Source organism: Dermacentor andersoni, chromosome 9 (genome assembly GCF_023375885.2).
Source record: "Dermacentor andersoni chromosome 9, qqDerAnde1_hic_scaffold, whole genome shotgun sequence".
NCBI lineage: Eukaryota > Metazoa > Arthropoda > Arachnida > Ixodida > Ixodidae > Dermacentor > Dermacentor andersoni.
In genome coordinates, this window is record NC_092822.1 from 28,786,451 (window position 1) to 28,809,136 (window position 22,686).

The window sequence follows — 22,686 nt, forward strand, 5'->3', positions numbered from 1 at the left end:
ATACGAGGTTCATTGTTTAAACGCTTTTAGTTGCGTGGCCCGGAGCCCCGGTTTTTATTCGTTTGCACAGTGTGTAAATCGTTTTTTTCGACACTATGCGCGCATGTTGTTAGCTGTTGGTCATGCAGGGTTTAGCACGGGCCAACTTCATTGTCAGCACTCGAGTAGAGCACATCTTGTGTATTCGTTAGTAGTTGTGTAATCAAAATGAATCGAGGAACGACAGGCTGCTCTCCAAGGCTTTAGCTATGGTGCCAGTTCGTCGCCTCCAGATTTCTTTTAGTGCATTAAGAGATTGTATGTTCAATGCAGCAGGTGATTTCGAATGCATGATTGTGCCTTTTTGTAGCAATTCTTTGACCTAGCATCACCTTCGTATTTCTTTAGCCGAGAATGCGGTGTTCCACTCAGTTCACCCAAAACTGGTGGACCAGACAGTTTTCTTTCAAATAGTTAGCTGTTTAGTCAGCGACTCTAAGCGCGATCTTGATGCATAATTCACAGACATCAGAGTTGATTGACCAGAGCGCATCATCGAGCGTGCCATGCTGTTTTAGCATGGCTGGCACCAATTGTTAGCGCCTTGGTCTCCACTCGTCCTTGAGCGGCGAGGAAAGAGGGGGGGGGGGGTGTTTCTGGGAAAACGGTCCATTCAAGCTCCACCATAGTCGCGACCATCCTGTCCAAATGGTCATGCGTGCACGCATTCTTCAAATGCCCGACCAAACTATATCGTGCTTCTCAACCATTTGTGAATGTTCTTCATCACGGTACTCGACGCACTTGTCTGGGTGATTGATCGGCAGATATAAAAGCGGCGCATCTGCAAACCAGTTTCGTGCGTGTTCTTTTCTTTCTTTAACTTATTGCAAAGCACATCACACAACTCATGCAATGGCTCTTCAATAAGGAACAGGAGAATATGCAGCATGTGCTGCAGTTATTGCTTCATTACCGCGACGCGTGATACTGAGTTCATTGCAAAACGGAGCACTTTGGGGATGGGGAACGCCTTCGTCAAAGCTCTAGGGAAGATGATTGACGATATTTTTTTCTTTGTGCTCGACAGCGTCAAACAAAACAAACTGTGATAACTTCACTAAGAGTGCCCGCTTGCGGGGAAGGGATTGCAGAGCGTGCCCCGATTTTCTTTTTTTTTACAATTTCCTTTTACTTATGCAAGCTGTTGGGAGCCGAGCTGAATTGTTGTTTCTTGCGCATTTACTTGCGCAAAAGTTGGACATTGGTACTCATGGAGTCACCGCGTATCGGCACTTTCGTTTCCCGATCGACTGGTGTTGTGCGTCTCGTAACAGTGCAATTTCGGAGCAGCCAGTGGAAGTGTGCATCTATCTGGCAGCTGCGTTGCCAGATGTACCCTCATGGCAGCGCTATTGGCAGACTAGCAGTAAAGAAAGTGTTTGCGTCTTAAGCATTCGGTTTCTCACATTTGTCCTTCGGGTAAGAAGATGCGGAAAGATCTGGACCAGCAAATTTGCATCCATCTGCAAAAGGCAGTACCAACATGCCTAAAGACAAGCTGTAAACACAATGCTACCTATAGCATGCATTAGAATCAGCAGTATCCTAATGCTTGTTTTCATGATCGAGATGCGGAGGACACATTTACAGTATGTTTTTGGCGTAATGTTGTACGCTATTGGCGCGTGTCCGTTGCACCTCGTGATGACCATGCTTTTTCCTCGCTGAAATGATTTGTGCGATTGTCAACTAATATAATCACTGCTTTGTATTGACATATGTTACTGCTACGATATGTCTTGTGCAATTTAAAATGTACGTACTGAAAACGAGTGATGCCTTGTCGAAAATGTGTTCCATGTGGTTGCATCTTTACATTGAAGCTTGGGCAGGGGGAACAAATATTGATGTTGCCATATCGGCAAACAGAATGATGATCGTTCCGCACACGTTGGCGTTGTGTAAATGCAAATTTGTCTGCACATTTCCACTGGCTGACAGCAGGCATCTTGGAGGCAACAACTAAATGAGTCTTTTGAAACGCACAGTTTGCCACGGAGGTGCACTGGAAGCCGTCGGCGTGCTTTCAAAGAGCAGCAGTTGTTTCTTCCTTGCTTCCATGTTGCAAGCTTGCGCTTGCAACCATGCCATGCATGTAGGATTGGTGCACCAGTGTCACGTGGCAAAGCTGCCGCTGTTGCAGTTGTTTTTTTCCCCCCGCCAGTGCCGCCTTGTTTCCGGAGATTTCCTTCGGCAGTTTGCAGCAGTCAGTGTGTGAAAAAGTAGTTGGATTTGGACCGGTCCCACAGCACTTGTACGACGCCATTTTGGACCGGTTTTGCTTTTGTTTTTCTTTGTCTGGCAGGGGCCGTGCTTCTTGAGTAGTATTGCCAGTGTGAACGTATGCATCTTAAACCATTGCTTGTCTCAATCACTATAGTCCTTTTTTTTTTTGAGTACGGAGACACCATAGTTCTATATGAATTTATAAATAAAGCTATATCCATCTTTTTTGCAAGTCTTGCGTTTGCTTCTCTGAATATTTTTCCCACATAATTGTTCGAGCAGTTTGTGCAATGACTTGTGTATTATTGCTCATCTTTCAAATGGAGATTGAAATTTATATTGTACTGAAGTCTGCAAAATCAACACTTTACTTTGTTATAACAAAATTTCATTGTGTGTTGAAATTCAACCATTTATGCAAATAAGCAGTCGCCAAAGGATATTTATTACATGAAAGGGGCTGTGGAATTTCTTAATTACCAAGTAATCGGAAACAAATCCCAGTACCAAAAAAAAGGTATTTTGGTGAATTTGGGAATCTGCGACCAAACATGCCGTTTCGTGGTTGTCAAGTTCAATTACATGTTCATATCGGCGGTACAAAGCAAATCCTGCGACGCTGCGGTCATAAGTGCTGCCTGCAGTGTACAACGCTATCGTTAAGAGCGTAGGCAGAGAAAAGTGAATGCTTTGTCTGCATCTCGCTTCAACAAGTCTTCGAAACTCGAGATTATATGACCTGAAGTCGTGGCCATTTGGGCTCGGCTAGTCTTTGTGCCAGCCACAGCTTACCTACTAGATGGGGCGGGGCGCATCGGCCACTTGTGCTTTCAGCCACCTACGGCCGGCTAAAAAAAAGAAGCAAATGCCCCCTCCCTCGTTCCTGCTTATCCAGAAAGAATGCTTGAGTCGGGCGCCAACATCCATTTTGGCTCGCCTTTGCACGCTTTCCCTCGCACCCACAGCGTGCAGGGTCTGATATGATCTAATTGAACTTGCACTGTATACAGAACACGATGGCGAGAGGGTCTTGCCGCTGCTATAATGCTACTACGCTTCGACGACCTCTCTCTGTCGCGTGGCACACGGTTTGATAGGTGCGTATATTCGCAAGCAGCCACATGCAATTCAACCATTGGATGATCTGCATCTGCTGCAGTTTACCTTTTCTTGCCTCGAAATTCCTTTGCCATGGCAGTGAAATTTCATTATATTTAAATCATGCATAAACACACTTTGTTATATTGAGATTCAAAATACCATCTGAGCTTTGGCTTATCCCCTCCCATTCAGTGGTTTGTGCCATGTCTTGATGCAGATTACCATACGGAGATTCGCAGTCGTGATGCCATGTGCCTTGCACACCCTGAAAGATGTGCTGAAACTATGTGTCGCTGCGCAGAGCAACGAAGGCGACGAATAAGCCTTTTGCTCGCTACTTATCAGCGGTGTGCTCTGCAATGAACCAGTGGTGCAACGGCTGCCGATTTATCAGATCTACCGATATTTAACATTTTCTGCTGATTCAGTGATAAGGCGTTTTGAATCTACTGATTTTTCATCTGTCCTACGGAGACGAAAGCAAAAGCTGTTGTTTTCCAGTATGGAGTTCATTTTAATGTTGTCGCACCTCGTGAACGAAAGAAAAAGGCTCAAAGATGAGTACATTCTTGCGTTTCCAGATTCCCAAACCTGGTGCTACCTATGTCTTATGAACAAAAATGGAGAAAGGGTAATACGGTGAATCAGTGGAAGTGAGGGCACTACCGCATCCCAGACGTATGGAACCGCACCGATTGACTTTTTTTCCTGTGGCGCTTTGAGCGCCTGCCCTGTGGTAAGGGGCAATAGGAACCTGCACTTAGTTATCATTGTGATAGCAATTATGTTGACACTCCAAGAACACTTTCCGCCATCGGCGTCGCCGTTACCATGAAGTCCGTATGAAGTCCAAGGGCGATAACACCGTCGCCACGTGCCATATGCTGTATGTGCAAGGGAAGGCGTGCGAAGGGAGCCGACGATGGCTGCTGAATCTCGCCTGGGCGAAATAACGAAAGCAGGCAGTAAGTGCGCCATCGTGCGCAATGCACCCAACGTTGGGCATCGAGTGGAGGGGAGAGAGGGGCGGCGTTCTATTCCGGCTGCAACTGTGCATATGGCCATATGGCGGTCGCGCAGCCGTATGTTGAGCATGATCTACATTGGGGGCAGAGTCTAGCTGCATCGGCAGCTCGTAGCTTTGTGCGTGCTCTGGGTCCTCGGCGCTCGCTTTGCGTTGAAGTTAGAAACGGCACGAATGTCACTTCGGTCGCAGAGGCTGCCGCATTTCCTCACGCCAGCGTTTTGACAGCGCGTTTCCACAATAGAGTCAGATGTGTTCATGTTTGCTTGTGCTCGTGTGTGACTTGATGTTTTTAATTTTGTGTGCCCATGTTTACAAGTTTATGCGGCCGATAAAACTACTGTTTTTACTTCGTACAGCTGTCCACTAATTTGCTATCGTAATCGACGCTTCGCCTTTCGGGCGAAACCACGATTTCTCATTTACTTACTAGTTCTGAATAGTGTTGTCAGTTGCTGCTCGTGTATGGCATATGTCACATGTGACGGGGCACGTCACCCATTGCGTCGCATTAACCGGTCAACTTCAGCGTGTGGGCTCCATTTAGAGCGCAGCAGAGCTCACCAACACTAAAGCTTTCAGGTACTATAATAACTACCATCTGACGCTTTTCAATAGGCTATCGTCGGGTCTTGAATATTTTTAAATCCGTGCTTGATTATGGGTTTCAAAAACCCCTTGTTTCTCAGAAGCACAGCCAAAAATCTCGAGGTCGTTTTTGTATAATTTCTTACAGGCTACAATAATACTACTACTGAGCTTTATACAAGCGCTGAATTCGCCGGTTCAAAAACTGAATGCAGAATTGAAATACAAGATCTGATTTCTACTGATTTTTCGCAAAAAAATTACTAGTATTTTTGCGAAGACCGTAGGTACTTGGACATTAACCTCTGTACGTTCATAAATTTAAACAGATATAAAACTCCCGGTCACATGCTTCAGTTCTCGGATACGCACTGCACCTTGGTCTACATCTTTTGCTCACGTGCAACCTTTGAACACTTTTGTGCGGTACCGCTTATAGTGCGGATATTCACGATTCCGGCGACTTGCACTATAAGCGGTCTATGCTATATATGGTATATATAAATATATATTGCCGCTAGGTGTCACGAGGAGTCGGAAAAGCAGCAACAGCAGACGTTTTGTCTGGGTCAGGCTGGACGCCGTTGGCGTTCATGACATGCCTGAGAAACTTCAGCTCTTCGTAACCGAAGTGACACTTTTCAGGCTTTAGCGTGATCTTAGTGGAGCGGAGCACCTCCAGTACCGCCTCTAAACGCTTCAAATGTTCTTCGAAGGTCACTGCAAACACGACGACGGCATCTAAGTATACTAAACAGCTGTGCCACTTCAGACCCGTCGGAACAGTGTCCATCATTCTCTGGAATGTGGCCGGTGCAAAACACAGGCCGAATGGAAGCACTTTAATTTCGTACAGTCCATCTGGGGTAACAAAGGCAGTTTTTTCGCGATCCCGTTCGTCAACCTTTATTTGCCAATATCCACTCCTCAGATTCGTTAGATCCAGTTGATCTAACGAATCATCGATCTCCGGAAGCGGATAAATGTCTTTTTTGTGACGTTATCCAACTTTCTATAGTCAACGCAGAACCAAAGCAGTCAGTCTTTCTTTTTGACGAGAACCACCGGCGACGACCAAGGGTTTTGTAACGTACGGCAGGACTTGATACCATGTTTTATGCTGGACGTCTACAATATATACTATATGCTGCATATAGTTTTGCGACACCAGCCCGCCATTCCGATTAAAGGCTGATGCTGAAAGCCCAACTAGCTGAACCACCTTCATGCAGTAGCTTTTGCATGTAAAGTCGACCCTCCATATAACAAATTATCGGTCATGACGAAGTAATGTTTCTCGCTGATATCAGCGTGTATCGAATATATGCTTATAATGAATATTAGATATAATGCAGGCATTTCATGTTGCATGCGATTTCGTTGTAATGAGGTTAAAGTGTACTAATAATAAACTGTCATTGCTCGACAAAAGGTACTCTTAATTGGGCCAAGATTTCACTATGGTGGGCGAGCTGGTGTCCGTGTCTAAACGGCAAATGTTGCATGCATATTGCACATTGCATTGTGCAGGAAGCACACTGCTCGCGATTTATCGACAGCATATTTCGGAGTGTTGCAATTGGAATTTATTATGCTTCTGGTCGTCGCAAACATGCAGGGTGGCACATATTGGTATGTAATGAAAGGCAAAAATGATCACAAGTGAAGCCAGTCTGCTGTCCCCCTTGCAAAAGACTTAATGCCTTGCAGGTAGTAGAGAAACAATTGCATCAGTCTTCAAGGGCAGTAGCACCAGGCAATAAGTAGGAAGCAGCTCTCAACATTACATTGCTGGCTGCATTAATGTGTTTGTGAAATTCCACTTGGCATTCCTTTTTTTTTACAGGCATTAAGATTTTGCTGCCTGGCCAAGTATGAACATTCAAACACATGCTGTTCAAGAGGCTTGGCAAGATGACTGCAGTGTAGGTGCAGTTTGATCACAAGAATTGGCCATGGCATGAGCATTTCAGACAACTCCTGCCCCACGACAACAGATAGCACTGTGAACTGGCACATCACTAAACTACACCGGACAATTCTGGCCAATCCAAACGTGGAACAGTGCTTGACAAGGCTGAGAAACAGATCTCGGTTGCCCATTTGTTTAGCCGACGGATGGAATGGCTTGATCACCAGGAACTGCTTGGCCATGAGCATTTTGAGGGAAAACTGCCAACCACCTCTATATGATGACAAAAGTAGCGTTCTCAGCTGGCACATTTGTAAGTAACAAACTACGATGAATTATTCCTACGGAGCCCAACACAAATGCTTAAGACAAGAAACTTGGGGGAAAAAAAAAATTTTGTGGACTTTTGCAGTCGATAGCATGGGGTGAAGGAGCTGCGGCCCTCTGTCCATTTGCACCTTAGCTATCCTGCAGGAACGCTCGGACGACGTGCCTCGACGACAGAATATCTAAATACAGCGAAGCCTCCTTGGAGATTGCACTTTGGGAGTGGGAGGTCACCGGCACACATTATTGTGATGTTGCCTTCGCCATTCTGTCAGCAGATCTTTCTCAACAGTTGTGAACAATGGAATGGCATAACTGGGAGCTTCTTGGAAGGTGCCTCACTTCTAACAATAGTCCTTCTTCATCGGTTGGCAACAGGTGTACTGATTAAGGCTTGACAAAAAAAAAAAAAAAAGAGCAACAGCCGCAATGTTGTGTTGGCGCTTCGACACAAGTCCTCGAGGAAGACACCTCCGTGTGGTCAGTTGATGAACAGCTCTTCAGATTTTATGCTTCCCGTTGACAGCGTCTGGGTGCTGGAGCTGACGAGAATGGGGGCCTTGGCATATGCCCTCGACAAGGGAGACAGCCAGCAGTCTTCATCGCAGGTCTGCACGCCAATGTCGCGGAGGACAATGCGCGTCCTCTCCTTTTCAGCAGTAATTTCTGCTGCTACCATCTTCGCCAGTCGATGCAGCACATCGTCCTGAAAAGCATTGAGGCAGGGGAAAATAAATGTAAGAGGCAGAGACATTTACAGTTTCATTACAAACAGCAACAGGGTAGGTTGATAGGGATTCTATTCACTAGCACAGTGCTGCTAAAAAAATGAAAAGGAACATGCATTACACACGCACGCACACACCACATTAGTAATGGAGCCCAAGTGTGAAGTAAAGCCGGATCGATGCAGGTCCTACGTTGGGCATACATTGGCTCCACATGTAAGCCATTGGGAAGAAGAGGGATTTATGGGGCGATAAAATGGCGTGGAAATAGGAATAGGTGTGTGCAAGCAGGATTGGCATAAATGTGAGGATCATCTCAGTGTAGGAAAAAAAAAATTCCGACCATCGACACAGCACCGGGTGTATAACCTGCATAAATATGAGCGCACAAAAAAGCTCAACTATATAAAAAGCCTGCACAATTTCCACTGCTAAGAAAAACTCTAGAAACCTTTTTTTTTTTTAGACGCTCAGTCATTGCTGCTATCACTGCTGCTGCCTGCCGACGCACAGTGTGGCTTTACCGCGAAATGGGGCATGTTACCAGGAAGCGGCATTGCAAGGCAAAATTTCTGTGTGGCAGTAAAGGCACAAACTAGTGCCGCAAGAAGTTCAAAGCATCACTTATGTTGAGAACAGGGCTCCCGAGAGTGAGAAAATTATTAATATGAACAGTCTTTTGTGGGTATTGGTAATGTTGCACGAACTATGGCAAACCACAGCCACTGGTACATAAATTGTGCATGCATGTGAGGTTCTTGCAGTTGCATTTCTTCACTAAATTGCATTCCTAGCGCTTTAATGCATGTTAAACGTTTCAAAAGAAACATGCTGTGTAATTTTCAATTGTTAAGGAATATCAACACAGAATGGCTTCAGAAGTCTTCTCAGAATAAACTTGCAGCAGGGTAGCCACATTTGAACACATGTAAGTGCGCTGATGTGTGTGGAACATTCTCTATCGCTAATCAATATGCAAATGAAGCAGCAGGAGTAATAAGAGAGTGCTGGGTCAGGCCTCTGTCCAGCATTTTGCATGAATTAGGCTGCTGCTGTTGATGAACCTTCACCGATCTGTGATGAATGCAGACATTAACATGATTATAATTAAAGCAACCAGCGACCCGCCATGTTGCTACCTCAGACGCACAAAGTGGCACTTTCGCTGCCAACCACAATGCCAAATGATACATCACAGCGTAGCTCGTTATCACTGCACCCCAGTTCAAACTCATTAGCGTCCGCAGTATCCTGGCTGCTACTTCATTTTCAATGGCTGCCAATCAAGCGGCCATGCACAGTTTGGGCATAACATTGGCCCCGCACGTGTCTGTTGTGGATGAGGTCCTATCGCTCTAATATATAATAAGGCTACATGCTCCTTGTGCCGCCTTGGCACACCAATTCTGGGGGACCGGCCAATATCACACATGCAGTGCTGAAGTCTGTTTGGGCACACGCCCAGAGACCCAAGTTGTCTACTAGGCCAGACAGCAGCAAGTTGTCGATTTGGGCACCCAGTGGCCCACACCTAGTCGGTAACACAGCAGCCAGCAAATACCTAGTGGCCCCAAGCTAGTATACAAATGGGGTCACTGTGCGAAAGAGGTTATGTACAGACATAATGCAAAGAATACTCATTGCTTTAAAAAATTTGCACTCTGACAAATCAAATATTTCTGCAGATGAGCACAGAGAAAAACTTAACAGACTAGAACCGGACCAAAACAGCAGTTTCAAAGCACTACACCTAAGGTGCTTTTAAACTTCAGCATGAGTCCATACTCGAGATAAGGTCAATGAACTTACTCTTACTCGTGAAGCAACAGAAGAAAATAAACAGTGACTCACGTTTACATCTGACATGAGGAAAGAGGTCCCTGAAGCATCACCTGGAATAAAAGTGCGAGCCAAATAAATTTATTATGGCAAGTCATACTGTCAAGAAATCAATTCTGTAGCCCGCTATATGCAGTATAAAGACAGATTAGTTACTAACATGCTTCACTCATCAGACTCTCTGTAGGGAGTAGCGCACAGAGCATGCAACATAGGAGCACATAAAGGCAATACATATACATGCGGTAAGTTTTTATGTGCCATGCAAACATACAAGTGCATGACAAAAAAAGTGAAATGACAAATGTGTGTATTGATGTCATTTGATGAAGTTAAACAGCAACTGCAATAACTTTTATGGGTGGTGTGGAATTTGTCTCTTACTAACGGGCACTTTTTCGTGAATCCTTTCCAATAAAAAGTTTCTTAATAGGCCATGTTTGAATGGAGAAAGTAATTGGCAATCAAATGCTGCTGCTGCCATGCCCCCATTACATTCCCCTTCCTTTTTAGATCTCGAACTGTGCTTGAATCCGCGCAGTCGCAAATTACGCCCCCCACACTTCTCCTATCATAGCAACGTGATTTTATATAATGGTGCTTCATTTTCGTAGGGCACAGTATCAGTGATGGCAACCACCACCTTATCAATCATGAGATCTTTTTTTTTTTCACTTCTGCCACAGGCACTGCTCTGCCATTATGTCATACAAACCGGTCAGTGGTGATCATGTTTAGATGTGTGCATATGAAATGTAGCAGGGATTTGAAAAATTTGAAGGTAAATGCAAGACATCATTTGAATGAGACCAGGTTCCTTGCTGCAAGAATGAACAATAATTTCACTCGTACATTCATGACAGTGTTACTTCGCAACTTTGTGCATTTCTGGATGAAAAAAAAAAAAAAAAAAAATGTTGCATGGCTCTTTTAAAAACTGCCAGTTAATGCGGCCTGTTTATGTCCTCTGATAAATGTGCACGATGATACGTCTTGCACTAGACTTCAAGTAGAAAAGCAATTCCACTCCATTTATGTAGCAAGGTCAAACTCATTTACTAAGCCATGTCACAGAACTTTATAAATGTGATGCATTTGCTGCTACTGCTACTGGTGGCAGGCATAGGGAAAAGGTGTACGAGTAAACGACACGTACCACATCTGGAACATATGGCCAACTATGGCTTCAGTGCTTAGCTGCCTGTTTCACAATACATTACCAGTTCCACTGAGAAACTAGTCCAAGAGCTCCAAATTACTTTTGTGCAAGCTGCAAAAGTGATGGAACGACAAGTGATGGGCACAACATTGAGACACAGGATGATGGCTGTACGGATTAGAAAGCAAACGGGTAGGTGACACTGGAGACGAGATGAAGCGGAGTGGTGTGGACTACTGTGGATATTCTCCACAAATAACTCGGAAAGGTGAACTCGGAATAAAACGATTAACTGCGTGCCTCGCAGAGTGTGCAAGGCAACTCGGAAGAAGGTGACGACAGATGCTTGACATTTATTGTTCAAGAGGTGGCAAACGTTGTGCAGAATTGACTTGACATGTGCTCCCACCGTATCAACCACCCTCACAATTCGACCACGATGAGATTTGCAAGAGATACAGGTCAGAGCAGTGTGGTATCCACTCGCATCATTTACCAGATTTGCCTAGTTATGCACAAATGTCCCCACATGTCCCCAACATATCTATTTAGTTATTTAAGATACCTTGCAGGCCCATTTAAGGGCATTGGGTAAGGGGGGACACAAAGTAAGTGTTTCAACAGGAGTAAACAATACAAATATCAATACAGGTAATCACAAGATACGTAAAGCAAAGTTAAAAAAAATGTTTGTCTAGACTAAGCTTTAGACAGCGAAAACAGTAATATACACAAGAAATACAAAAATACAAGTGTAAAAAACGGAAGGACAGCGGGTCAATAACATCCTTATACAATGTTTCTACAGGAAGCTTTGCAATTCTTGGCGAAAGGCATCATGATTTGTTAAGCACGTAATGTTATCAGGAAGGCTGTTCCATAGGGTTATCACACGTGGCAGTGCTGATGCGTTAAATGACAGTGCATTGCCGAATATGCGCTTGAAACTATGGCTATTGTTAAGGCGACGTGACGTGCGCGCTGGTACTTCAAGCGCCGACACACGAGGTCGATTGCCATGAATGTATCTATGGAAAAGGCAAAGAAGACTTATCGTGCGATGAGTTTCAAGTGGCTGGAGCGAAATATCTGCTTTAATCTTAGTTACGCTGCAAGTTCTGTCGTAGTTGCTTGTGATGAAGCATGATGCTCTGTTTTGAATTGATTCTAGCATATAAACTAAATAATTTTGATGTGGTGACCATACTGATGACGCAAATTCTAACTGTGGGCAAACAAAAGTCTGATATGCTAATTTACGAACTGCAGCAGGGGATTTACGCAAGTTCCGCTGAAGATAACCCAGAGTTTTTGAAGCTCTTGCGCAGATAGCTGTTATGTGTGTACTCCAGGAAAGATGAGTTCAATGCCAAGGTACTTGTAGGACGATATCGGAGGTACGGGGATGTTATTTAGGACGTAAGAAAAGCGAGAGTTTGAATGTTTTTGCGAGAAGGACATAACTTCACATTTGTCTTGAGTTCAGGGTCATCTGCCATGTACTGCACCAGGAACTGACAAGGTTAAGGTCGTTCTGTAATACTAAATGGTCATCAGATGTTTTTATCGTACGGTATAAAATGCAATCGTCTGCAAAAAGCCTTATGTGCGATGATGTTTTGTGGAAGGTCATTAATGAAAATTAAGAAAAGAAGAGGACCAAGGACACTGCCTTGCGGTACGCCAGAAGTAACGTCAGAAATAAGCGATGAGTGTTTATTAACAACAGTGAACTGTTGCCGCAAGGAGAGAAAGTTTCGGAGCCAAGATAAAGTTAATGAATCCAGTCGAAGCGCGGATATTTTTGAGATGAGGTGACAATGAGCGACACGATCAAATGCTTTCGAAAGATCTAAGAATACACAGTCAGTCTGTTGTTTGTTATTCATGCTGGAATGTAATTCTGTTGTAAATGCGAGCAACTGAGTTTCACAAGATAAGCCTTTTCTGAATCCATACTGGTTAAAATAAAAAAAGTCATTTGATTCTAAATGGCGGTAGATATGCGATGCTCAGATATGTTCCAGTAGTTTACAGCAGATGTATGTTAATGAGATGGGAGGTTAATTTCGTGGAGAGTACTTGTTATCCCCTTTGAATACAGGGATAACCTTTGCAATTTTTCAGTTCAGGGGCAGCTCACCAGATGATAAGGATTTCCTAAAAATACGACACAAAATTTGGCTTGAAATTGCAACGGTATTTTTTAGTATTTTTGAGTTGATAATGTTTGTATCGGAAGATGTGGATAATTTCAGATTATTTATTAAAGACGAAATTCCATCTGCTGTAATATCTATTGGTTCCATAAAAGGATATTCAAAGTCGGGAACTATGGGTACAGTGGAACAGTCTTCCTGTGTATATCATTTTTGATACGGAGTTTACCTCAAAACATTGATTTAAGTGCGGGAAAACTTAAAGCGATAACCATAGTTGTGTTACTGACATGCTGAAGTGAAGTATCCGTTGGCGATAATTTGGCAAACCAATTAGCAATCAATTGTTTACTGTACTAATTTTTCATTATTTTTTACCTGGCGAGCTTCATAGCTCAAGATGCTGAGTTAAGCGCACAAAACTTATCGTGACACCCATAGTAGTGTTCGTTGTATGCTGAAGTGAAGCATCAGTTGTTGGTATGTCAGCAAACCAGTTGGTAATTAATTACTGTACTAATTTGTTAATGACTCGGCAAACATTTAATTGCTTTTGATACAAATTAGTCTCTATTGCCATAAGTAAAGGAGCACAGGCTCTTTTAATTTTAATGCGATAGCGTTAAGGGCCCCGTGTCACAGAAAATCTGGTGTCAGCGTCCGGTGTCCAGTGTCAGACTTTGTTTCAGCAAAAAGATTTTAAAACCACCAATACCCAGGCCCTCTGTGCGGCGCGAGGAAGATACTGAACTGATTGAATTTCTCAAGCTAAAACACGTAGAAAAATCGTAAAGTGCGACTTGCACACAACTTGCAGACACGACAGCAACAGACTGTAATTTGACTATACCAGAAAACATAATTCTGTTACGCAAAAACTCAAAGAAACCCCTTTTCCAGCGTTCCGCCATTCGCATGTGCCGGCGCGCGAGTATCTCGGGGACCATGGAGCGGCATGACCGGTTCCTTGCAATACCTCCAGATGGCGCTTGCAGCCCACGCAAGCAGAGTTTCTACCAGAAAGCCGCCTTCGTGCCTAGCGTTCGCAGCCAGAGTTTCCCGGTAAACATCACGTTTACATATGCTCCAGTTGCCAGGAAGCGTGACAGGCAGTCGGGGATCTTTGAACACTATCGCAGTCTGTTCTTAAAGGTGAAGCTTAAGCGTCCTCCATCTTTTTTTTTCTTTGGTGTGAAATGGCATTTGGGCTTTGTGGTAATATGCACTTTTGTTTGCTGTTATTCTTGGCTCAGCTAATTTCTTAACACAGGCCAATAGATGCAGTACAGCAAAGGATAACATAGTGTGATGAGATTACAAATATCACAGGTATAGGATGGAGTCAGGTGACACAAGGCAGGCATAATATCGCACTATGCAAACCCTATGTCCATGTTCGATGTGAAATTTTCCTACGCATCTTAACTGCACAGAACGCTGATGTATGTTGTGGCAGCTTTGAGAGGGACGAATTAGTTGGAACTAGCACTAGCATTTCCTGCCAAGTTTTTTTTGAAAGCAGCAGTGAATGCCAGAATTGAATACCAGAAAGACAGAGCAATTTGCCTGAAATCTCAGCATCAGGCTTTCATTAAACAATTATCTGACATATTGCACGGGCAAACTGGATCATTATACTCCAAAAATCAAAACGAGCGCAAATACAAAGTGAACAAGACACACAACAGCAGTGGTGTTTTCAACAGTGCCTTTTTCTGTCCAGTCCATTTTATTTGTTCCCTTAATTTCTTAAGTGCTTCACTAGATTTTTGGATGATTTAGATTAATTCCTATGTCTACATAAGGTCACATTCAACTCTTTCAAGCATTATTGTTATCCTACATACATTTACTCTTTCCCTTGCATTAGTTTTTCTGCATTCTCAAGTCCGAGCTATTTTCAATCTTATTGCTTTTTATTCAAGGCAGTATTAACATTGTAGCTGAGCCACGATGCCTTGTTGGTAAGAACAATTTTCACTAGCTTAACAACCATGGAGCCTCCCGTGCATTTGACTGTAAAACTGCCGAGGAAGATGCTGAAAAAAGAATGTTGTTTAGAGAAACATAACGGCATGGAGAAGTTACAATGGCAGTTGTCCGTCGGAGAGAACCTAAAACTGTTTTGCTCAGCTCTTCAGGGAGCTATGTGGTTACATATGTTGAACACCTTGACTCATTTCAGTTCGCATAAAAATATTATTCTTTTTATTCAGCTGTGTTTTCTCTCCGTTCGTTTTTGCTTTTCTGAATAAATGCCACTTGAATATTCAATGCAACGTTACAATTTAAATGAAGCGAAGTTTTTTTAATTCAGCAAGGTAGTGATGATAGTGGATAACACGTGCATGACCTCGTTGCCTGTAGCTGTTATAGCTCTCTGTGCTGTGAGGACGGAGGCAATGTATGATATGCTTGTTGAGGGTACAAAATTGATTAAAGATGCATGCTCAGAGAAGTACAACAGACCCGTAACTAGAATTGAAGCTTTTATACCCGTTGTCTCACAGGGGCACATACTATATCCTGGGGGACTGGCCAAGAACAGGCACACACCGAGTGGCCCAAGCTGTCTATTCTATTCGAGTACATACCCAGGCACACATACCAAATATGTTGTCTAGCCATTCAAGAGAATGACAACAAACGCCAAACACCGCGGTAGAGGCAAAGAAACATTCGCTTTTAAATATTTCAGTTTTATCGTGGAAGCAAAACCGGCATGTTAAAAAGTGTATTTGAGCCAAATTCACGCACCACAACCTCCGCCTGGACTTCCTGGAATGTGCGCGAAGTCAACGGGACTGGTGACATTCGGCGACGGATCTGGCGGGACGCCTGTCATAGACGTGGAGCTGCCAGACCCACTCAGTCTGCACGGCTCGTCGTCCTCCAAGGCTGCTTCGTCAGAAGGCACCCGAGATGGAGTGCGAGACTCCTCTTCCTCCCTGTCGCTGCTCAAGAAGCAACGAGGCAACAGACAGAACTGACACTTGGGCAGGCTGGCAAAACTACATCTCAAGTAACAGAGCAAGAAAGACAGGACACGAAGAAAGCAATGGGGCAGGACGCGACCTGGAACAAAAGCAATGGGACAGTGCCTGTCCCATTGCTTCTTTCATTTGTGTCCGTGTCTTCCTTGCACTGTTCTTTAAGACAAGGGAACAGAGCTTGTAAAGGAGGCAAGTTCAGCAGCAAGCTCATGATTGAACCTTGCATAGCTCTCGCACAACCAGCGCTTGAGCTATACAGATCTTTCAGAAATAAAACACAATCAAAACTATGTGCTGCCAGTTATGTTTTGTGGCAGCATCAGTGCTGTCCATAAACATATCAGCGAGGTTCACATTGCATTACAGTTTGCCACAGCTGTGGCATACTGCTCAAATATTAAAGGACAACTGCAACAAAATTTTGCTTTAGCTAAATTGGTTATAAATGAGTAGTGGATACTATTAAAGCAATCTTGAAAAAGATGCAATGGTGGTAAGTGTCCAAATTTCTAACAGCTCTAGAACAGCACCCAAGCAGGCGATGCATACACATAGCGGTTTGCGGATATGACAAACCCCAGAACATCGCCCCTGAGATTCTTTCAGCAGGCTGCAGGCACTGCATAATCTCTGAGGCCATGCAAGTGAGACAAGCTGGTTCTGAAGTGTTCTGGGTTACGAGTCGCTTCTGCTGAGTATATATTTACATATTTACATGTTTTTGTAAGCATTTTGTGACACATCCACTCGTATTTCAAGCTTAAAATTTTGCTCCGAGGTTGCTCTTTGCCTACACTACCTGAAATTATGATTTTTGCATATTCCAAAATTTTGCTGCAGTTGGCCTCCAATCCAACACTTCATTTTTCGTTCCATCACTTTGTAGCTTGCACAAAAGTAATTGCCAAGAAGTGTGATCAGTAAGTTACTGCACTGTAGTGGCTGCAACTTCATCCTTGACAAACAGTGCTCGCACGGGTGCACTTTCGGAGCACTTCTCTGAAATGGAGTGGTAGTAGACACCACCAAGCTCACACTCTTTTTACCTTTTCACTGCATGTATTCTTGACACTAAATTTCAGTGGCTGGGTCATACTACATGCTACATAATGTTTAAAGTACTCTTATACTGCGTAGAATGATGGCATATAATTTGTAAGAACATTCTGCAGCGTATTTCTTCTCAACACTTTATTTTATATGCATAAAGGAGCAGCTTGCAGGCATTGCACAAATGAAGTTCAAGAAGCAGAGGGCAGTAATATGTCTCGCTTTTAACGCAGACGTGCAGTCCTCAGATCAATCAACAATGCAGGAGTGTGCATCAAGCAGTACTTTCTGCGCTTCCTACTGACAGTCATCAGCATTATCTGCAAGATGACTTGTTGTTTGTGCCTTGGTTCGAGGCATGTTCCATCTGCGGTTGAAGATGCAGTGTATCAGTGGTGCCACACTACTGAAGGAACTGCTGTCAAATGACGGCGTAAATCAATCGCGTGACTGCACACAATCACATGAGTGCACGGTCACACGTAATGCGCAACGCTGTGACAACAGTGCTGCAGTGATTTTTGTTTCAGAGCACAGAGAAAATGTGTCTCGAGCTCTGGTGCATACAGCAATGGCAACGCTGTTAGCAGAGGCCAACAAGAGTATGTTTTTTTTTTGCACTACTGGACATTACGTTAAAATTACATTCTGGCACTTTACGAGCAAGAACCATGATCTGATTAGTAAGCATGCCGTAATGGGGGACACTGGATTAATTTTGATCATTAGGGTTTCTTTAACATGCATCCAATGCACAGCATACAAGTGCTTTTGCCTCCGTCAGAATGAGGCTACCTCGGCTGAAATCATACCCGCGACCTTACGCTAAGCAATGCGTCGTGACCACCCAGCTATTGCAGCCTGTGCTACTTCACATCTTTTTACAGATCCAAGGTATATACACACTGTTTTGTGATAACGTGGAAATTACTGGCTACCACATAATGAGGAAAAGTAACAAAGTGGAGAAAACACAACAGGGAACCCCGCTTCGCACTCTTTGGCCAGACCCGGCCTTTGTGCCATTAAAACACATAAACCATCATCATCAGCAAGAAATGAAAATACCATGACAATATGTCATGTTTCCTCTAGTCGCGAAATTTTCTGCCTCCAATGCAAGCATGTAAAAATAGTCAAATACCAAACTGCTCAATTTTCAATACTGCTAACATGTTATAATTGCAGGCACATTAACCTTTGACTGCCGAGTTATTGCCCTGACTCCTCTTCAGCCTCTGCCATGTTTTTTTCACATGTTGGCTCAGTGGACATACAGAGTACTGCTTCTCCGTTGTCGTTTTCTCCAATTTCAGCTTTTGTGAAGTTCATTGGTTCCTCTTCTGTAGTAGCCCAGACGGACAGACCAGCCACACTGGCTATGGTTGCTCTTCCAATTCAGAGCACCAGCCATTCTTTATTTTTTCCCCACATGTTGGTTTAGCGAACATTTCATGCAACATAGAAACGGGTTCTTCATTGTCGGTTTCTACCATTTCGAATTCATCAACAGTTCATAAACCTCTCTGTCTGTCGCACTGCGCATGGACCTGCCTCACTGGTTCGTCATGGTGGTCCTGCCGAGACATTTGCTCCACCTGCAGCCAGAAATTTAACTTGCAAGATTTTTGTGCGTTTAGATGACGACAACAGATGACACAAGATGTAAGCAATGTTATTTTTCGCACGAGTTGCTTCTGGAAAAGCAGGGAGTGTATTGAAAACGCAACTCGGGAGTAGCAGGCATTGTGCGACAGTGGGTGGCCGAGTTATCTCTGGAGTGGCAGTCGAAAGTGTTAAGGAACACTTAACTAATGCAGCGAAAAAGAATGCTAGACAAAGGCAAATAGGACTTATATGGTACAGAATGGAATGAATAGGTATGTTGTGGTCAAATTTATGCAAAGATCTCAACAAAAAGGCATACTTCAAGTACCTAGGAATCTCAGCTGTTCAATCCAGCAGCAGCAGCACTATTGAGTAAATTTAGAGATGGCGGACCAATTTTCTGGAAGTTGCCATAAATGTTTCACATGCCTCTAGATCCCTTCCTAATGTACAACAGACATAGGCACCCAAGGACTAAATCACTACACAGTGCACTTGCCTTCCATAATTAGTAATCTATAAAGTGTTCCTTTGTAACTGTAACAGAACACTGTTACATGACTACACAATGTACATCATGCGGCACCGGAACACAGCTGACATATCGCTTTTCTTCATACATCATATACAGTCTTATTATTTAAGCACTATTTGCAGTCGTTTAAATGCAAACAGCACAGTGCGTGGTTTGCTGTGAAACTTAATGGAAACCAAAGGAAACGGCCAACTGTGATGTGTCCCGAGTGGCATTTATAACACATCGAAGTTCATCGTACAGCTGTATCCTTTCTTTGCTTTTCATTAGGTTGTAAGAAAAGCGAATGCAGGTTTTCAGTATCGAAGTACATACCAACCGGTCCAAATTAGCGCTCTGTTGTCGTCGTTGCTCATGTTACACTTACCAACCTATATTATCTACAAACTTTGCTGTCATTTCTGAATCTGTATAGTACTTACTATTTTTTTTCTTACAAACTGAACATGCGATGAAGTGCATATCCCATCAAACCTCTAAAATGTCATTTTGTCTACACCCCCAAACACATGTTCTCATATGTTAAAGGAAAACTGATCAAAAACGTAAGTTAGGTTAGACTGCTAGATCACATGGTGAGCCAGGAAGGGCCCAAGATTGAGGAAGGTCACAAAAATAAATCGGAGAAAAGTAGTCTTGACAGAATACCTCGTCAATCTACACTGATTTGGTGTTTATAGTAATCCTGTATTAAAGACTCAAACTTACACTTCAGGCCTGAAGTCTCGGAAAGAGCTGGTGTTGCCCACAGTCTCCAGATCCCTTCGGAGCCTCTGGCTAAACTCCTCGGGACTTAGCTGTCGGACACCTCTTGGTCTTCTTCCTTGCCAGACAAGATCACAGCGCACAATTTCTTGCCCTTTTCTGTTGACACCAACCATGTAGTCGAGACTCACTATGCTTCCTTGGTGAAGCACCTCGTTGAGGTCACCCAAGAAGATGCTTCCATCTTTGTAAAAACAATCACTTGTAAAGTCTATCTTCCTAAAGGCTCCGGACTCTTTAACCTCACATTTTGCAATACACTCCATGCTTTTTAATATTGTGGCCTTGGAGTTCTCATAAATGGAGACAGACGGCTGGATTGTACGGGGTGGCAATGGTGGGGAAACCCCCCTGACAGCCGGCTCTTCGCCAAAATCATCCTGCGACTCCTGTACACAGCCGTCCACTTCTCCGTCAGTGTCTATGCCTTTGTTCACAATCTTGTTGAAAACGTCCTCACTGTCGCCCACGTGTGGCATTGCGGGCCTCTGCCCCATCCACACTAGCGTTGCAACCCACGCATTATCTCCGGCATCTACAGCATCAAAGTACACTTCTTGTCCATCGCTAACTTCCCAGAGCAGATTGTCAAGTGGCTCCTTGTCTCGGAAAACCACATCAACTGTTGCACTAGCCACATTTGCCTTGTTAATGCCAAACTTTATGGTTCCTGTAGCCTCGGATTCTGGGTAGAAGAAGCCACGTTCTCCGGACAGTTTCTGTCTGGCTTCCCACCCTGACAAGGTCGAGCCTAAGAGATCCAACTTTTCTTGAATAGAAGTATCGCTGAAATCTGCCCTGGCCGAGTTTGAACCCCAGTCTGGATAGCCGATTGGAGATTCATCTATGTCTGCGTCGCAGCTGCCGGTATCTTTGTCGTGAAGAATGTCTTGGATGTCCGACTCATCATCAGACATGAAAACCTCGTTGCCACTTTCATCATCAGATTCAAAGGTCCCAGATCTGCGGGTCAGATACACTGTAGTGGCTTCCCACTTGACCTTATCCGATGGCTTCTTGCTGGGCTTGGCGTCGAAGCGCACTCTGTCATCGACGGTGAAGACGTCTGGCAAGTTCTTGATGGATTTTCCCAGAGATCTGTCCACATTGTTGGCGTGAAAGAAGGCGCGCTCCCTCTGGTTGCGGCCAAACTTGATGAATCCGTAGTTCGCCTTCACCGTCTCTATGACGCCGTCCTGGTTCACAATCGGCGACGTCGACGACGATCCCACGCCGCCGCCGCAGCTGCCACTGACGCTGTGCGGAATCGGCGACGAGCAGGTGGACGACGGGTGTGCGCTCTTGATGCGTGCCACGCGGCTGGCCCGAAACTTGGCTTCGCACTCCCTGGGTCCCGCCTTGGCATCCAGGATGACGGTGTCGTTCACCTGGAGCCCCGACGATGGCAGGTTGCTGTGCTCGCCATTCTCGAAGGCCTGCACGTCGAAGTAGACGCTCGTCTTGATCGGGTACTTGACCGAGATGAAGCCGTACACGTTGAATATGCGGTACACGGTGCCCCTGACGTTGGTCAGACAGGTGACGTCGTCGTCGTCAGTGCCGCGGTCCGAGTTGGAGGTTGGGAAGCTCTCCATGCTGCCGGTGGGCGAGGAGACGGTTGTCGCCAGCCTCCGGCTCTTGGTCCGCACATACACGTTGCTCTGGTTGCGGATGACGAACACCTTGGGGAACTGTTGCAGGAAGATCTTGAGGGACTTGACCGAGCAGCCGTACTTGGTTCGCAGGTCGGACGGCAGCTGCGACAGGTGACCGGTCAACTTCTGGAGCGAGATCCCTTGGTTCGACTCTACTCGGTCCTTTAGAAACTTCACCATAGCCTCGCTCGAGTTGCTCCGCTGCCTAGCCATGGCTTGCGCGCTGAGGTGAAGCGACAGAGCGAAAGAAGGAAAGACAAAGCACAGCGGTAAAGCGTGCAGCAGGAGAGGAAAATCAGGCTGGGTTAGAGCAGAAAAAGAAAAGACAGGAAAGCAGAGCCCACAAGCCGCGAGATCGCAGGGAAGGGGCGCCGCAACCAAGACAGAGCAGCTGCCCGGAGCCAGAGGCGCGGCCGAAAGCGCAGGCCATGCGCGCACACAGTGCATGCATTGTAATCACGCGGCAAGGCGGGCACCCACATCGCAACCGGCAGGTCGCGCGACATCGAACTAGCGCCCGTAAACGTTAAATCGCAGGGCAAAGGACGCGAGAAAGCCATGGTGACAAGCACGATTCCACCATATGGCATAGTCTTACCCGTGCACCGATACCGCCGACACGACGTCGATGCCCCGACCACGACCGGCGAGTTTCTGTTACCCGCTGCAGAAAAATCGTCCGCTTGCTTATCCCCTGTTGCGGCTGGGTCAGCGGGCTTGATCTGGCTTCATCGCTTTGACGAGTGGCGCGCTCTATCCGGATACAGCTGACTCGTCCGCTTCCGGTTTTTGAATAAGCACTTGGTTTTGCCTGGTTGCTTTTGGCGCGCTTTGAACGGTCTGCTGCTGCTGCAACTTTGAGATAAGCTCAGCGAACTTGTGCAATACGATCACACGGAGAAACCGGATGACAGTCCTCTGCAGCGACTTTAGCGCTCGCCGTCTGTGAAGGCTGCAGTGAGGGTTTCGTGTTGT

General features: G+C 44.9%; 2 protein-coding genes across 9 annotated transcripts in view; one reads left to right on the forward strand and one right to left on the reverse strand.

The window, feature by feature from the left end:
- Positions 1 to 15,856, forward strand: part of UbcE2H (ubiquitin conjugating enzyme E2H) — a 38,927-nt gene extending 23,071 nt beyond the window's left edge. Inside the window, exons 8-9 of one of the 3 annotated variants that reach the window (XM_055068698.2) lie at positions 14,006 to 14,167; positions 15,616 to 15,856. In XM_055068698.2, coding sequence (XP_054924673.1) covers positions 14,006 to 14,167; positions 15,616 to 15,745 — 292 coding nt within the window. In that variant the 3' untranslated portion in view covers positions 15,746 to 15,856. Of the gene's footprint in view, positions 1 to 6,827; positions 7,031 to 14,005; positions 15,317 to 15,615 lie in introns of those variants that run through there. The other 2 variants (XM_055068699.2, XM_050175195.3) reach the window with 2 other exon arrangements.
- Positions 6,545 to 22,686, reverse strand: LOC126527369 (uncharacterized). Of its 6 annotated transcripts, none has more exons than XM_050175178.3 (5): positions 22,310 to 22,686; positions 20,000 to 21,934; positions 15,863 to 16,059; positions 9,800 to 9,840; positions 6,545 to 7,926 (listed from the first exon to the last, which is right to left on the reverse strand). In XM_050175178.3, the coding sequence occupies exons 2-5, from the start codon at positions 21,922 to 21,924 to the stop codon at positions 7,702 to 7,704; spliced, it is 2,388 nt and encodes a 795-aa protein (XP_050031135.1). In that variant the 5' UTR covers positions 21,925 to 21,934; positions 22,310 to 22,686; the 3' UTR covers positions 6,545 to 7,701. The 6 variants fall into 6 exon arrangements, with proteins under 6 accessions (XP_050031135.1, XP_050031138.1, XP_050031133.1 ...); XM_050175181.3 differs by having other exon boundaries at positions 20,000 to 21,813; positions 22,310 to 22,654; XM_050175176.1 differs by lacking the exon at positions 22,310 to 22,686 and having other exon boundaries at positions 20,000 to 22,303.